An 18,455-nucleotide genomic window follows, 5' to 3' on the forward strand; every position below is an offset into this window, starting at 1 on the left:
CTGACACCTGTGAATATACTGGCTCACACCTACAAAGCCATTAGAAGGATGCTCACCACTCATGCCCGTGTGGTGGTACCCACCTCAAGAAAGCCAATGTCTCTATTCTCCTGATACTCCTGAACCACTCTCTCAAGGTTCCAGGACCAACTCAGGGTCCCCCTGTGTCAGCTGGGGTCCTAAGCAGATTCTAGATATACCTAGAATCTTACAAAGTTTTATAGAGCAACTTGCATTCTGCCAGGTCAAACCTAAGCAAGGGACCAAAAACAAAAGATATCATGCCACACCTTCATTAATTCTAGTCTCCTCTCTTCTCCAAAGCTCTATCCCCAACCAGAACCCCCTCCCATATTCAAGACAAGATTTCTCAAAAATAACAAAAAAATAGAAATTGACTTGGGAGGAAGATTGAAACACTCACATCTGAGCTCCTGAACTCAGCCTGTGAAAATCCCCGTGTTAGCTTCTGTCCCTTTGTTTCTATTTCTGTTTTTTTAATTGAAGTATAGATGATCTACAATGTTGTGTTAATTTCTGCTGTACAGCAAAGTGATTCAGTTATACATATATAGACGTTGTTTTTTGAATATTCTTTTCCATTGTGGTTTATCATAGGATATTGAATATAGTTCTCTGTTCTATACAGCAGGACCTTGTTGTTTATCCATTCTATATATAATAGCTTACATCTGCTAACCACATCTTCTTTATCCATTCCTCTGTCGATGGACATTTAGGTTGTTTCCATGTCTTGGATACTGTGAATAGTGCTCTTATGAACTATAGGGGTGCATGTATCTTTTTCAATTAGAGTTTTGTCTAGATATATGCCCAGGCGTGGGGTTGCTCAATCATAGGGTAATTTTATTTTTAGTTTTCTGCAGAACCTCCATACTGTTTTCCATAGTGGCTGACCAACTTACATTCCTACCAACAGTGTAGGAGGGTTCCCTTTTCTCCACATCCTCATCAGCATTTGTTATCTGTAGACTTTTTAATGATGGCCATTCTGACCAGTGTGAGGTGGTACCTCATTGTAGTTTTGATTTGCATTTCTCTAATAATTAGCGATGTTGAGCATCTTTTCATGTGCCTATTGGCCATTTGTATTTCTTCTTTGGAGAAATGTGTATTTAGGTCTTCTGCCCATTTGTTGATTGGGTTGTTTGTTTTTTTGTTGTTGAGTTGTATGAGCTGTTTGCATAGTTTGAAAATTAAGCCCTTGTCAGTCACATTGTTTGCAAATATTTTCTCCCATTCTGTAGGCTGTCTTTTCATTTTGTTTATGGTTTCCTTTGATGTGCAAAAGCTTTTAAGTTTGATTACATCCCATTTGTTTATTTGACTGTTTTTGTTTTTGTGGGAAAGTGTTGGATATATCTATTACCTTAACTGTGGTGATGGTATCAGTTCGCTTATGTCCAAACTCATCAAATTGTACACATTAGGGCTTCCCTGGTGGCACAGTGGTTAAGAATCTGCCTGCCACTGCAGTGGACACAGGTTCAAGCCCTGGTCCAGGAAGATCCCACATGCTGCAGAGCAACTAAGCCCATGTGCCACAATTACTGAGCCTGCACTCTAGAGCCCGCAAGCCACAACTACTGAGCCCACGTGCCACAACTACTGAAGTCCGCGCACCTAGAGCCTGTGCTCTGCAACAAGAGAAGCCACCACAATGAGAAGCCCCCGCTCACCACAACTAGAGAAAGCTTGTGTACAACAACGAAGACCCAATGCAGCCAAAAATAAATAAATAAATTTATTTTTTTTAAAATTGTACACATTAAATACGTGAAATTCTTCATTTGTCAAGTATACCTCAATAAGGCTGTTTGTAAAATTTCCCTTATTTGTAATATATAATAGCACAGAAACATTGATCCCTTTCCTCTAAACTTTGAGAAATCTCTTGTGCAAGCTTTTGCATGATCATGGTATTGGTTATCTATTGCTGTGTAACAAACCAGCCCAAAGCTCAGTGGCTTAAAACAACAAACATTCATTGTAGTCATGAATCATTACATCATCAGTTCCACTGTACTTAACTACTTTTGAGTTGATTTTGAATTCTATAGGCACAGTCTTCATGTATCTAGTAAAAAAGAGTAGTGGATTATTATGTGTTGAATTGCGCTCTCCCAAAGAAGATATGTGGTATACTCCAATAAAGATATGTTGGATACTACCTAAGGAGACAAAAGACCTGTACTCCGAAAACTATAAGATGCTGATGAAAGAAGACACAAACAGATAGAAAGATATACCATGTTCTTGGACTGGAAGAATAAATACTGTCAAAATGACTATACTACCCAAGGCAATCTACAGATTCAATGACATCCCTATCAAATTACCAATGGCATTTTTCACAGAACTAGAACAAAGAATATTAAAATTTGTATGAAGACACAAAAGACCCCGAATAGCCAAAGCAATCTTGAGAAAGAAAAACAGAGCTGGAGGAATGAGGCTCCCTGACTTCAGACTATCCTACAAAGCTATAGTCATCAAAAAAGTATGGTATTGGCACAAAAATAGAAATATAGATCAATGGAACAGGATGGAAAGCCCAGAAAAAAACCCACACACCTCTGGTCAATTAATCTATGATAAAGGAGGCAAGAGTATACAATGGTGGAAAGACAGTCTCTTCAACAAATGGTGCTGGGAAAACTGGACAGCTACATGTAAGAAAATGAAATTAGATCATTCTTTAAGACCATACACAAAAATAAACTAAAAATGGATTAAAGACCTAAATGTGAGACCAGACACTATAAAACTCCTAGAGGAAAACAAAGGCAGAACACTCTCTGACATAAGTCACAGCAGTATCTTTTCTGACCCATCTCCCAGAGTAATGGAAATAAAAACAAAAATAAACAAATGGGACCTAACTAAACTCAAAAGCTTTTGTACAGCAAAGGAAACCATAAACGAAACGAAAAGACAACCCACAGATTGGGAGAAAATATTTGCAAATGATGTGACCGACAAAGGATTAGTCTCCAAAATTTACAAATAGCTCATTCAGCTTAATATCACCAAAACAAACAACCCAGTCAAAAAATGGGCAGAAGACCTAAATAGACATTTTTCCAAGGAAGACATACAGATGGCCAAGAGGCACACGAAAAGATGTTCAACATCGCTAATGTTGAATGATGAGAGAAATGCAAATCAAAACTACAATAAGATATTACCTCACACCAGTCAAAAAGGTTATCATCCAAAAATCTGCAAACTACAAATGCTGGAGAGGATGTGGAGAGAAGGGAACTTTCCTACACTGTTGGTGGGAATGTAAATTGGTACAGCCACTATGGAGAACAGTACGGAGGTTCCTTTAAAAACTAAAAAATAGAACTACCATATGACCCTGCAATCCCACTCCTGGGCTTATATCCGGAGAAAAATATGGTCCGAAAGGATACATGCACCCCAATGTTGATTGCAGCACTGTTTACAATAGCCAAGACATGGAAGCAACCTAAATGTCCATCGACAGAGGAATGGATAAAGAAGATGCAGTACATATATACAATGGAATATTACTCAGCCATAAAAAAGAATGAAATAATGCCATTTGCAGCAATATGGATGGACCTAGAGATTGTCATACTGAGTGAAGTAAGTCAGACAGAGAAAGAGAAATATCATATGATATCGCTTATATGTGAAATCTAAGAAGAAATGATACAAATGAACGTATTTACAAAACAGAAACAGACTCACAGACTTAGAGAACGAACTTATGGTTACCAGGGGGGAAGAGTGGGGGAAGGGAGAGTTAGGGAGTTTGGGATTGTGGGATTGACATGTACATACTGCTATATTTAAAAAGGATAACCAACAAGGACCTACTGTATAGCACAGGGAACTCTGCCCAATGTTATGCAGCAGCCTGGATGGGAGGGGAGTCTGCGGGGAATGGATACATGTATATGTATGGCTGAGTCGCTTTGCTGTGCACCTGAAACTATCACAACATTGTTAATTGGCTATACTCCAATATAAAATAAAAAGTTAAAAAAATTCAAAAATCAATCAATTAATTAATTAATTTTCAAAAGAAGATATGTTGGAGTCCTAGATCCCAGGTCCTAACTCGCAGTACCTAAGAATGTTATCTTATTTGGAGATAGGGTCTTTATGGAAGTTAAAGTTAAAATGAGGTCATTAGGGTTGGCCCTAATCCAACTTGATTGGTGTACTTATAAAAAAGGGGAAATTTGAACACAGAGACAGACAGGCCTAGAAGGAAGATGATATGAAGAGACATGCAGGCAGGGAAAAGATGACTATCCACAAGCCTTTGGGAAAATCAAGAACTCATTGCTAAGTACATTTACTCACAGAAAGTTTCCTTTCTTGAGAAAAAAATGAAATTACTGAGAAAAAAATGAGTGAGAAAATATCTACAATTTTGCAATAGATAAAGTTGTTCAACACTTCAAAGACCAATTTAAAACAATCATATCTTGCTACAGATCTCACCTCCATGAAATACCACCTCAACTTGACAAACTACCACTACATAAATTCCAATGGGCCTGATTTAGCCTTAAAACCTGCTGTGATTCAATGAAGGAAGTGTGAGAACCAAGTGGGATTATTTCAAGAATAAACTAAAACATTTGCTATCAAAGGTAAATGCAGCTGAAATAGAATTTGCATTATAAAAAAGTCAAAACAATTTTAAGAAGAAAAAATAAAAAATAAAATGGAATATTATTCAGCTTGTTACCATAATATTTTGAAACTTTATAACTGTCAGAGCAATGCTCATGACATTTCCTGGTCTGTTAAATGATAAGCATTTTATTACCTATGCGGGACAAAAAAAACCAACTTTAAGCTCTTAACTATAAAATACAGGCAAAAGAATGGCAGGATGAGTAGGATTTAGACAGGGAAGAGCAGGGCAGCAGGCTGGGGTGGGGACAGTTTCCCAGGGAGGCGAAGCATCATGTGCAAAGCATCACAACAGAGATTTCTTGAGCCTGCGTTTGTATTTTACATAAATGGAATCATACAATATGTTAAAAAAATGCAGGCAAGACATATATCTTCTAGATATATAAAATATTTCAGCTAAGTGAAGAGTCTATCCAAATTTCAGCTAGCTTTCCTCTGGGTCTGTTACACATAGGTCTGAACTTTCACAAAGACCTTGTAACAGGCTAACATTTCTTACAAACTTCAGGAAAAAAAAATTTTTTTTAATACTAAATGTATGACCAGTGAAGAAATATAATGTGATGAAAATTTAATAGGCAAGGGGATTTTTACATTTAACTCATCAGTGGTACTACCTGTTGTATTAAAGAAAATCACCAATTCAGATTAAGACGATGCTTGGTTGTGTTGGGGTTTATGTATTTGTCATCCGTTCTTTAATGGAGAAGTTTACTCAGTAAATTAATATGTTGGAAACATTTTTAGAAAACAGTATTTAACCCATTTAAAAGAGAAAAGCTATTTTGAAAAATCTAAGCATGCCCATTTCCGTATAAATAAATGTGAACATTATGTAAAACTAATTATAAATCAATTTTTTAGCTGTTCATCAAAGCAGGTCCACAGAAATCTCTAACTGAAAAAATTCCAAGCAATTCCTTTTAGGCATTGTTTGAGCTACTACCAATGTCTGAAAATAACAAAACTAAATTTAAAATATTCATAATAATAAACAAGACAAAAAAGACAACCCTCAGAATGGGAAAAAATATTTGCAAATGAAGCAACTGATAAGGGATTAATCTCCAAAATATACAACTAGCTCATGAGCTCAATATCAAAAAAACAAACAACTCAATCCAAAAATGTGCAGAAGACCTAAGTAGACATTTCTCCAAAGAAGTCATACAGATGGCCAATAGGCTCATGAAAAGATGCGCAACATCACTAATTATTAGAGAAATGCAAATCAAAACTACAATGAGGTATCACCTCACACCGGTCAGAATGGCCATCATCACAAAATCTACAAACAATAAAAGCTGGAGAGGGTGTGGAGAAAAGGGAACCCTCTTGCACTGTTGGTGGGAATGTAAATTGATACAGCCACTATGGAGAACAGTATGGAGGTTCCTTAAAAAACTAAAAACAGAACTACCATATGACCCAGCAATCCCACTACTGGGCATATACCCTGAGAAAACCGTAATTCAAAAAGACACATGCACCCCAATGTTCATTGCAGCACTATTTACAATAGCCAGAACATGGAAGCAACCTGAATGTCCACTGACAGATGAATGGATAAAGAAGATGTGGTACATATATACAATGGAATATTACTCAGCTGTAAAAAGGAATGAAACTGGGTCATTTGTAGAGATGTGGATGGACCTAGAGACTGTCGTACAGAGTGAAGTAAGTCAGAAAGACAAAAACAAATATCGTATATTACGCATATATGCGGAATCTAGAAAAATGGTACAGATGAACCTATTTTCAGAGCAGAAATAGAGACACATACATAGAGAGCAAACATATGGACACAATGGGGGGAAGGAAGGGATGGGATGAATTGGGAGATTGGGATTGACATATATATACCACTACGTATAAAATAGATAACTAATGAGAACCTGCTGTATAGCACAGGGAACTCTCTACTCAGTGCTCTGTGGTGACCTAAATGAAAAGGAAATCCAAAAAGGAGGGGATATATGTATACATATAGCAGATTCACTTCACTGTACAGCAGAAACTAACACAACATTGTAAAGCAACTATACTCCAATTTTTTTTTAAGAAAAGCATTCCTGCCCACAAAAAAAAAATATTCGGGACTTCCCTGGTGGCGCAGTGGTTAAGACTCCACACTCCCAACGCAGGGGGCCCATGTTCGATCCCTAGTCAGGGAACAAGATCCTACATGTCGCAACTAAGAGTTCACATGCCACAACTAAGGAGCCAGCAAGCCGCAACTAGGAGCCTGCCTGCCACAACTAAGACCCAGCACAACCAAATAAATTAATTAAATAAATATTTTTTAAAAATATTTATAATGAAGGCTTTTTACTAATTCCAACTGAGCCTTTCCCCACTCTTCCTTCCAGAAGTGACTTTGTTCTGCAGCTTTGGATGGGACTGGACTGAGGGAATAGATGAGAATTATCCACTTTGAAAGTCAGATTTGGGAGATAAAGAATAAATAGGTAATTTATTTTTCAAAAAATGAACCAAGTATAAGACTGTTAGAAGTATTAGGCAAAGAGACTCTTTTACATTCATCTAGAATTGTTGTTCTTATTCCCAAGGAGAATTTAAATATGATAAGATAGCCCATTTTCCCCACCTGGCTAGCTCCAAGGAGGGTGTCCCTCTCTGACAAATAACAGGGGAAATACCCAACACAGAACCCTTGCCTGTTATTAGCTCGGTAGACAGTAACTTCTAGAGAGTGAGGATTAGTTCTTTCTCCTATTCAAACTAACTACATCTTGCACAGTGCTGTGCACATCATAGGAATTCCTCAAAAGTTCGGTGAATTCCATTGAAAAACTAAGATTATTCACTAACCTTAGCTTCTTCAATGTCAAAGTATAAAGACAGAATCAGATAAGAGCACTGAATTCTAAATTAATTCAGTAAGAGTCATAAATTATGAAGTGCTTCCACCAATATATGGTTAAGTAAGGGGACCTACTTTTAAAATGACTTAGTTATTAAAAGACAAAAATAACACAAATGTCATAGAATTTTCAAAGGAGCTTTATAATTTGTGTAACTTGCTAGATTGGGGTTATCAAATTTAATATGAACAGCTTTCATCAAATTTGTATTTAATGAATGCAGTTGTGAAATGGGCAAATCCCATATACTGCAAACAGCCCAACTCTTACTTCGTTCCACAGATATGATTTACCCTTAATAGCCAGAAGCATCACTTCAAATAGTGTGTGTTATGGCAGAATGGATTATGTTATATTCATTCTACCTACAGGAAGGAAGCTACCATCCATAATAGCAGCATTCAACTGCGTGTTACAAAGCACAACCCAGCAGAATATTTATAACATAAAATGTGAAGATATTTAAAACATGAATTTTGTAGGTTGTGGCAGACCAGAGACCTCTCTTTCCACTAAAGGGATATATATATATATTTTAACTTTGGGTTTATTTATTTATTTATTTATGGCTGTGTTGGGTCTTCGTTTCTGTGCGAGGGCTTTCTCTAGTTGCGGCAAGTGGGGGCCACTCTTCATCGCGGTGCGCGGGCCTCTCACTATCGCGGCCTCTCTTGTTGCGGAGCACAGGCTCCAGACGCGCAGGCTCAGTAGTTGTGGCTCACGGGCCTAGTTGCTCCGCGGCATGTGGGATCTTCCCATACCAGGGTTCGAACCCATGTCCCCTGCATTGGCAGGCAGATTCTCAACCACTGAGCCACCAGGGAAGCCCAGGGATATATTTTTGATTCAAGTCTTTCAAATCCTAGTACCTGAGATCAGCTACAAAACTTACCCAGGACTGTGGAAAAATGTGTCAGCCTCTGGTTTGTACTCCTAAGACTCAACTCACCATTTCTATAAACATGTACATGCACAGGCATGGACGTTTCTACAAAGAGCAAATTTATCATTCATTTAATGTGGAGGATGTGTCTGCATTTGAGAATGTAATGGACATTCACACTTCTTCCTCCAGAGAAATGTGTACTACGCAGTAAAGCTCCAGTTGAGAGGGCTATGAGCTCTAGTTCTCCTTTTTAATATTTCACTCCCGAGAAAATTTTCCATCACATATAAGCAATTTCTAAAATATTCGCAATCTAAGGAGGTTTCCAGATCTACCTGGAAAAGTGAACAATTGCATACCAGTTTGACAGACAGTATACAAGAATTAGATCAGAAGGTAAAAATCACAGCATTCCAATGCAAAGAGGTTTCAAGGTCATTCAGACGTCCAAGTTCAAATCTCAGTTCTGAAAAAAAAAACTAGCTGCCTGATCTTAGACAACTTAATTTTGCTAAACCTCGTTTCCCTCATGTGAAAAATGGGGATAAAAATAGGACTGCCGTGGAAGTTGAAGTTTACAGACACACCACACATGCCAAGTCTCCAGGACAATCCCACGGATCAGGCACTCCACGATATGTAGCTGTACATGCATAATATCATGTGGACACTCTATAGCTGTCCCTACATCCTATTTCCCACATTAAACAGGCATTATCTGCTCATGTTCTCTCCTCCTTTCTGCATTATGGGCCATTACAGGCAGAAGCTGTGTCATATTCAATTCTGTAACTGCAGGATCTAACACACGCCTGGCTTATTGTATAAACCAGTCAACTGCTACTTATGTTTGGCGAGAGCAGCTAGCTCCTCATATATGTTAACATATTTTATCAAGTAAGTCAAATGAAAAATGAAGTGCTCTTTCTTAACCTATTAAACTTTCTCCCTCTGTTTTTATTAAATTTACATAGGTGGACTCTTATTTAGCTGTAACAATCAGCTGCTGATTTTCTATTTAAACTGTGAAACTTGAAGTTCCCCTATTGTTTTACCACCGTGGGGTTCATCTGGGTACCATTCCAAAAATTTAATTTGCTTTGTTATTAAAAAAAAGATACTAGCCCAGCCCCCTCCCCCTCGGATGTGGCTGGAGCTTGAGGCGCGCAGGGCCTGAGACGCCACAGACCCGGAACCCAAAGCAGCTCAGAGGCAGTGAATAATAGCTCTTCAAGTCTGCAATAAAAAATGGCCTCCAATAAAACTACATTGCAAAAAATGGGAAAGAAACAGAATGCAAAGAGTAAAAAAGTCGAAGAGGCAGAACCTGAAGAATTTGTGGTAGAAAAAGTACTGGACCGACGTGTAGTGAATGGGAAGGTGGAGTGTTTCCTGAAGTGGAAGGGATTTACAGATGCAGACAATACTTGGGAACCCGAAGAAAATTGAGACTGTCCAGAGTTGACTGAAGCATTTCTTAATTCTCAAAAAGGTGGTAAAGAAAAAGATGGAACAAAAAGAAAATCTGTATCTGACAGTGAATCTGATGATAGCAAATCAAAGAAGAAAAGAGATGCTGCTGATAAACCAAGAGGTTTAGCCAGAGGTCTCGACCCAGAGCGAATAACTGGTGCCAAAGAGAGCAGTGGAGAATTCATGTTTCTCAGGAAATGGAAAGATTCAGGTGAGGCGGACTTGGTGATGGCAAAGGAGGCAAATATGAAGTGTCCTCAAATTGTAATTGCTTTTCATGAAGAGAGACTAACTTGGCATTCTTGTCCAGAAGATGAAGCTCAATAATTGTCTGCATTGCTTTATATATATATTATATATATATATATATATAATATATATATATTATATATATATATATAAAACCTGGGTCTTGGTTTTTTGATCTATTAGTGTAAAGAAATAACTACATTCTAATGAAAATCAAGTTTGATATGTTCGTTTTGAAGTAGTATGGGGAAGTTGTTTGGTTTTGGGGGTTTTTTGGGGTGGGCTTTGTTTTTTGTTTTCTTTGCATCTGTAGCACTGGTTACTTTGAACAAATAAAAGCTTTCTGTAGTTGCTTCCTTTAGCAGAAAAGAACATTTGATACCACGGTATATTATTTCCTCTGCATTAGAGAACAGCTTTTCTAAATGTTGGGGGAAATCTCCATAGCCATTACTCAATCAAAATTTAGAATTTGCATTTAACTGATATATGCCTAAGGACCATTCTGGGTTTTTTTGCATATGTATACATAAAATACATATGTAAATGTTTGGGGGTTTTTTGGTTATTGTTTAAATACATTTACCAAAACAAAAACAGCCTTTCACAACCATGGATGAGCCCATGTTTCTGGGATTCTATCATTTTGAGCAATATAAGAAATCACTTCAACTTAAATTGAAAATTTAAGTCTTAACCTTTCAAATTAAATAATTTTGTAATTAATTAGACAAATTAATGTAAACAATTTAAATTGTTTAATTTTTTAAAGCAGCCCTATCAGAATCTGCATTCATATCTACCGTCATATAAATGCAGTTTTATATGCAAAACCCCTGAAAGGAAAATTTTATCACTGTCAACAAATGACACCCAAATGAAAAAAACTAGAAAAATTCTGGTATGATTTAATTAGCCAAGCAAGACTTAGTTAAATGGACATTTAAAGCTTCCTTTTGGCAAACTATTCCTTTATAAGAAGTTGAAATCCCTGTGCTGTATTTACTGAAAGACTGTGAAACATGGAATGTCTCAGACTTGTTAATGGAAACCTAATCAGATGGTTAGAGATGTTGGCAATTTAGGATCTGCAGGAATAAATGAGTGAACAAACTTTTCTAATCTAAACTTGACCTGCATGTTTTTTCAAACTTTACCCCAACCCATTCCTTACACGTAGGCTCAATCTTCTCAGTATTTTGGCTTACTGGTTCAGCAGAAGCCAGGAAAAACAATAACTGTGTAGTAATCAGAATATTATGCAACTGTATATTGTTTACTTTATGGTAAATAGTGGTGAACAGTGGTCAATAAATATTTTATATTAAAAAAAATACTAACAGATTGTAGGTCTTGAACACAGGTGAGTTTCTTTTTTTGATTCAAAATGAAACAAACTTTCTGGGTAAAAACTTAAATAGCTGATTTCTGCCTAGTGGAAAGATTCCCTGTTTACAGTTCTTTGCTAAAAAGGAAAGAAATGAAAATATTTTTGCCAGGTTGTAAGTCCATAGGAAAGTTACAGATTAGAGTTTGCACTAATTGCTCAAGCTCATTTCTTTTTCAAAAAGGAGATCCTAATTTTTAACAACTTGCCAAGATTACAGCAACCTATTTGGTACAACTCAGATTATTTTCATATTTCCTCTTTTTCTTGCTCCAATCTCAGTCAGAAGTCCAAGCATCACCGCCAGTCTCCTCTGCACAAAGTGTGCCAGAAACAAGTAGCACAGAAGAGGTGCACCACCCTTAATTTGAACTTTTGTGATACCCTCAGTCCACAACTGCAAAGCTCTTCTTCGATTTACCTTTTCCAAACAAATAAACCATGTAATCTAATTCCACCCCACCCCCCGACCTCACATCCATTCTCCTTTTGATACATCTTTCTCTTTGTTTTTTATTTGTTTGTTTTTAATATAATGAGTCCCATATACCCAGAGTCATCCCTCAGTATCCGTGGGGAATTTGTTCCAGGACCTCTGTGGATACCAAAATCCATGGATGCTCAAGTCCCTTATATAAATGGCATAGTACAGTCAGCCCTCCATATTCCTGGGTTCTGCATCTGCTGATTCAACCAAATGAATTGAATTGTTGTTGGTTGAACCGGCCGATGCAGAAGCAGTGGGGGCAGAGGGTCCACTGCTTTTCCTACTCACTGGATCTAGTAGAGCATCAAATAAGTAAGCAACCTGCAGAACCTTTATGTTCCCTGCAGGGGGCCTGAAACCTGTGTTTTCACAAGCCCTCCAGGTGGTCCTGACATGCGCCCAAGGTTGGAAACCTCTGCTCCAGCCCTTCAGGATGGGGCCCAGACTGGCAGATATTTTTTATGACTTTTCGTTTTTATAAACATACTGAAGATCCCCAATCATCTGACTGATCCCAGGGCCAGGATTTGAGTGACTTAATGTTTAAGTACAATTCTGATAGAAGTCACAACATTTCCATTTCATAATAATTAATGTTTGGGTGAATGAAGCATTTGTCTCTTGGAATTTGAACTACCTCACTACAGATTTTTAAATTTTATTTGTATCACACACATCCACACACAATCAAGGCAATTTGAAGGAGAAACCCAAAGGAAAAAAGGCAAAACATCTGTCTTTAGTGGGGAAAGCATTGCAGAGTGTCCAAAAGCCCTACCTACCTGAAACCCAACTCTCAGCTCACTCTCTCTAACAATGAGAAAATCGGAATGGAGAGTATGGATGGTTCAGTGCAAGTAGCAATAACAGTGATGATAACAAAAACAACATTTACTTTGTCCTTACTGACATAGGCACTTTGTCAAATGAGCCACGTGTATTATTTAATCTTCACAACAACTTTTCCCATTTCACAGATAAGGAAACAGAGATAAGGCACAGAGATGTTAAGCAACCTGCACAAGGTCTTAGAGATCTTACGTGGCAGAGCTGGGACCCCACAATCTAGGTTCGTCTGACTTCAAGCCCCATAAACTCTAACAACTTTGCTGTGCTGACTTCCAGCCCATCGGCCCAGATTTGGTGGACAATGGGAAAATAACTTGATTGTGCGTTATCTACAAACCTCTCCCATGGACTGGACACTGCAGTTTGGATGCCTAGTCTGTCTCACAGACCTATTGAGGGGCTCATTTTCCTCCTTCCCCACGAGAAAGATTACAAAGTGTAACCTGAGTACATCAGGCCTTGAGGCAAACTCTACCATTCACTGTAACTCACAATAGTCACATCAACATGGTACCATCTTGAATAACAGAGCCATGAAGGCAACAATATCAGAAAGGACATAGTATGAGCAAACTGCCTGATAATCAAGTCTAAATAGACTTACTGGTTGAGAAATAATCCTGGCATATATTCTTCAAGCAATATTTACTCACTGCAGAACAATGAATTTAAGTTTCAGCTTTGGAATCCGTTGCTTGTTTTAAATGTACCAGACCGTCCTGAGATAATTATCAACCCCTCCTCAGCGCTCCCCGTTGCAAGTGCTTCAACACTATTATCTTCCCTCATCTACACACTGAATCTCTGTAGCTCATGGAAAGCCTGTGTCAGAGTAGATCAAGAGTGGGGCACTGGGCAGAAGTTCATGGAAAAAAAGAAAGACACGAGTCCTTAACTTTAGGCTCTTCCCTTCAGATGTAAGAAAGAGGGCAGACCTTAAAGTGGCTGGCAAAGTCAAGTGACCTTTATAAACACACTACACAAAATCCCATAGACGCCAGCCCACAACTGGGACAGCTGGCCACTCGTGCTGTTAGAGCAGGTTCCCTCCCAGGTCCACAGAGAAATGTCTAGATGTTCTCTAGGCTGCCCCCACTCTGCTTGAACCTTGAGGGCAAAATACTCCTAGTCATACTTCCTCTCTGGTAGAGTCACAGTTTGCCAACAACAAAGGTAGAACCAATTTATGTACACACAGAAATACATTTCATTGCTCATACAAATGCAATATTCAATCAAGACAGTGTAGTAGTAATCTTACTCTATTTCCGGTTTTCTCAGTCTGCACTAATGACATTTTGGACCGGATAATTCTTTACTGTGAAGGGTTGTCCTGTGCATGGTAGGATGTTTAGCAGCATCCCTGGCCTCTACTCACTAGATGCCAATAGCAAACCCTTTCCCCAAGTTGTAACAACCAAAAAATATCTCTGGGAGAGCAAATCACCCCTAGCTAAGAATCACTGCTCTATTTGCTCAATTTGTCCCATTTGTCTCTAAAAGGCAAATGTAATACTTCGGTACTACAATGCAACTGTTTAAAAGATATTTCATATACACTGTGACTGTCAGTCTCTGTGATTCTCTGATGATTATTCAGACATCCAAGTGGCCTGCCTTTCTTATTCTGGCATTGTTACTGTATTAAAATTCCCTTGGTTCAAGTGCCAGACCCTGCCTGGTTTCCATCTCTCCACCTTCCTTTTCTGACAACCTGAGACCCCTGAATTCCACCCAGCTTTAGACACACCTCCAACTTTGTCTCTCAAGGACTGATCTTGATTTGGCAAGGAGGGATACTAGCCTAATGTTCTCATAATCAATTTCCTGTTACTCCCACTATTTGTCATTAAACCACATCCTGGTGATCCAGTTTTGAAAACCAGGCATGTGCCTTGAACTGGAAACAAAGTCCCCACTCACCATTCAATGTTGATAATTCAAGTTGTGTCTTATACTTTTATAATTGGTCTCATGATGCCACGGTCCTCTAGAACCAGGACCCTAAATTATTCTTGCAGTCCTGCCTCAGAATTTGTGACTATCTGTATGCTGATGGAACTGTTAGCCCAATATTATTTTGTCTGCTCCTTGGAATTTCAAATATCACCTGCTTTGATGTTGGCCATCACTGAGCTTCTACGACCATCAACACATGCTCATTTGACCTTGTTACACCTACAAGATGCCAATGACTATATTAGGCTGCTGCCATCCACGATTTCATCAGCTCTCTGGACACAATCCTCAGTCTGTCAGTCTCGTTCTGTAAGCCTGTTGCCCCCTCCCCAGTGCCCATCCCACCCACGCAATTGCAGGGGGTGTCCAGATCCAGGTCTTTGCTCATGAGATGGTTGTTACCCTAGCTAGGCTATGGCACTCAGACCAAGACTGGATACTGGAATTGATATTCGATTAGCTCTTCTAGGTAGTTCACTCAATTTTACTTAAACCTTAAGCCAGAATATTGCTTTTCCAGTTACATCATCCAGAAAGGGGTGAAGCTTAGAAAATGAACAGAAACAGGATCTCCAGTGCTCCCTCACAAAGAACGTTACATTTGGGTATGTAACCCTTTTTACTCCCACATATTTTCTCAGGAAAGGAAAGACTTTTGCAATTCTCCCTCCAATCAAAATGCTTAATTGCCTCAATTTCTTTACCTCATCTCCCACCTTCTTCATAACTATGGGAAGTATAAAATTTAAGCACAAATAACTCAGAAAGAAATCAGAAACAAAACTAAAAAGACTTTAAAAGTGTCGAAATCCTCCCAGTGATTAATTTTCACTTAAGTATCTGCATGGACTAAAAGTCTGCTCGTTATGAAGGGAAACTTAATGGGTCACTCCTTCCAATCTTCTGCCTTTATGGAGAGAGGCATCCAAACCATTCAAATCAGGCATTGACCCTGGCTAGGCAATAGCACTACCCACAGTTAAAAATTATGTGGGAGCTTCACAAAAACAAGACCCATGAGAGTGCAGCAAATACTTTCAGAACTTCCCAGTAGCTGGGCCACAATCCTCAATACTACTCGGCTTATTCTACCGGCCTGCAGCAAGCTATTGCATGGACTAGGGAAACACACAAGCTAAATGAAGGCACTATGACAGCAAGAAAGATAAGTCTCAATGACACAAGCCTATTTACACATAAAGCCAGTTGCTCCCAGTGACAAGCAGTGTTTTTCAAATTGCAGATCCTAACCCAGAGCACTGGAAAGAAAGAATGACCTATTAAGGCTCTGTCCCCGTGACTGCACTGAAATTAACCAATAGGTCTTGACTGCAATTTTTTTCTTTTTAGGAATGGAAAATTTCAGAATGCATTACAAGCAAATAGTAATGGTAAAAATGTTTCATGAAACTTTTTTCATAGATAGATGATAGATAGGTAGATAGATAGATAGATGGATAGACAGATAGAGACAGAAGTTCAACAACTATTTACTGAGTACCTGTGATGCACCAAGTACTTTTCTAGACAGATACATCAATGACTAAAACAGATAAAAATTCTTGTGATGTTTATACATAATATTTTAGATAGAAATGTAAAATGGATTTCTTAGTATAAGTCATAGATTTTTTTTTTTTAAGTTTGAAAGACACTATTTATAATACAGAGGTGCCCAAGCATCCTCCCTACCACTCCATCAAGACAGACCCACCCAATAATCGCCCCGCCACTCTGGGAAGCCCCAGACAGGAATGAAGTGGAAAGAATAGCCCAAATCATACCCCTCCCCGCTTGCAAATCCGCCTTCAAGGTCAAGCCTGTCTTCTTGAAGCCATTCTCTGTTTGCTCTGTTTTGCATCTTCCCCTTTAATTTTGTTTCTTTCCCACTGTTCTAATAAGATAAGCCTCTTGAAAGGGAATGAAAACAGCTAAATGAACCAGTTCTTGGTGGACATTCCCTAGAAGTGTAACAGGTGGAGAAGTTTTGTTTATATTTTTATTAAATATTCACTGCTAGTAACAGGCAAAGCATCGAAATGGTGACAGCAGATTCTCTTTGACCCATTAAACAACATATCTACATATATTCTCCCTAAATTTCTTCAGAAACATCCTAATAGGTATTAACTAGGGTCCAATCTGATACTTCTCAACATAATGATTTGCTTATTTAATCTGAAGCCGCCGTAGCTCACGTTTAGTGGTTCTCTAGGATGAGCCCAACATTGTGCTATGTGCCTTGTCTTTCATCTTCACAATGATCCGGTGAGGGCAGAATTATTATCTGCCTTCTGTAAGAGAAGATGTTAAAGCTTCTAGAAGTTAAGTAATTTGTCCAGGATCATTCAGCTAGTAAGTGGCAGAGCTAAAATTTTAACAAATGCCATATAGCTCCACAAAATGACTGACTGTATCCCCATGAAGGGCAGAAGGTTTATTCTGTATGAAAAAAATATAAACTCTGCTCAGAAAACTGAGCAGAAAACAAAAAGTAAGTTTTCTTACTCTCCAAGCCTCTGCTTCCCCTGACTTGCTCTTAATCATTCTTTACTATTTTCATAATCATTAATAAAGTCTATAAATAAACAAACCATTAGGTTTAGAACTGAAGTGTCAACACAAGTACTTTTTCCTTCCTTCAATGCAATAGGTTTAAATATGTGGTTGCTCAAAATATTGTGACATTTCTTTCACTAACCCCTTTTAATTGCCATAAGGATAGTGGGAGGATAAGAGGACAGACTCTGGGTCCAGAATGTGTGGTCTCAACTACCAGCCCCACAATTTATATGAAGCTTATATACAGCTGTATAGCCTTGGGAAAGCTGTGCCTCAGTTTCCTCATCTGTAAAATGAAAATAATAATAGTATTTACCTAGGGGGTTATTTTGAGGATTAAATGAGATACTACAAGCAATGCACTTAGAACAGTGTGGACACTGAATAAACGCTATGTATTTGTTATCCTTACGATTATTACTTCCTAAGAAGCACTAGCTCATCTCATTCTACTAAGCATTAACGTCTTGGAGTTTATCAAGAAAAAAAAAAAAGAGTAAATTCTGGGTGGTGGGGAAAAGAAATCAGTCATTAAACTTGAAACTCTGTCAAGACAGAGAATTATGTCTGTTGCATCATCTGTCCCTTCATTCCCCAGTTGCTTTAGTTGCTGAAAGGTGCACAGTAGATGCTATTGCCTAACTTATGCTGTTTTTGGAAAGCATTACACTTCATAACTTATTTGAAAGGAACCATTTTGTTTTAATGCTCATATATGAGATCTCTTCGTTTTGCAAAACACAACCAGCATGTTTATTTACTGAACAGAGGTCAGTACCATAAGTTTGCATGAAAAGAGAAATCATAACCATTGTCAAAAGAAAATTCAAACCAATTTTGCAGCAAAGGTCTATATGCTGTTTTTAACAACTGTCTCAAATGTTGGTCAAATGAAAAGGTCAAGTGTACATCAATATAAAAGAATATAAAGGTCCTCATTATCCTTTAGCCTGTTCTCTTAGTGAGGCAAAAACCCATTTAAAGTGCATCTCCTCATAATCAATTTCTTTA

General features: G+C 38.2%; 2 protein-coding genes across 3 annotated transcripts in view; one reads left to right on the plus strand and one right to left on the minus strand.

Moving 5' to 3' along the window:
* Positions 1–18,455, minus strand: part of GRM8 (glutamate metabotropic receptor 8) — a 761,438-nt gene that overhangs the window by 650,299 nt on the left and 92,684 nt on the right. The window lies entirely within an intron of this gene.
* LOC133096430 (chromobox protein homolog 3-like) lies at positions 9,727–10,078 on the plus strand. Its single transcript, XM_061198011.1, has 2 exons — positions 9,727–9,892; positions 9,966–10,078. Exons 1-2 carry the CDS (start codon positions 9,727–9,729, stop codon positions 10,076–10,078), a joined length of 279 nt encoding a protein of 92 aa, XP_061053994.1.

This window comes from Eubalaena glacialis, chromosome 8 (assembly GCF_028564815.1).
Source record: "Eubalaena glacialis isolate mEubGla1 chromosome 8, mEubGla1.1.hap2.+ XY, whole genome shotgun sequence".
In the NCBI taxonomy this organism is placed as follows: domain Eukaryota; kingdom Metazoa; phylum Chordata; class Mammalia; order Artiodactyla; family Balaenidae; genus Eubalaena; species Eubalaena glacialis.

Bases quoted from the DNA above. Each gene is read 5' to 3' on its own strand.
- LOC133096430 (XM_061198011.1), top strand. From the start codon at position 9,727: ATGGCCTCCAATAAAACTACATTGCAAAAAATGGGAAAGAAACAGAAT. The intron at 9,893-9,965 runs ATGCAGACAATA...TCTTAATTCTCA, and splicing joins GAAGTGGAAGGGATTTACAG to AAAAGGTGGTAAAGAAAAAG.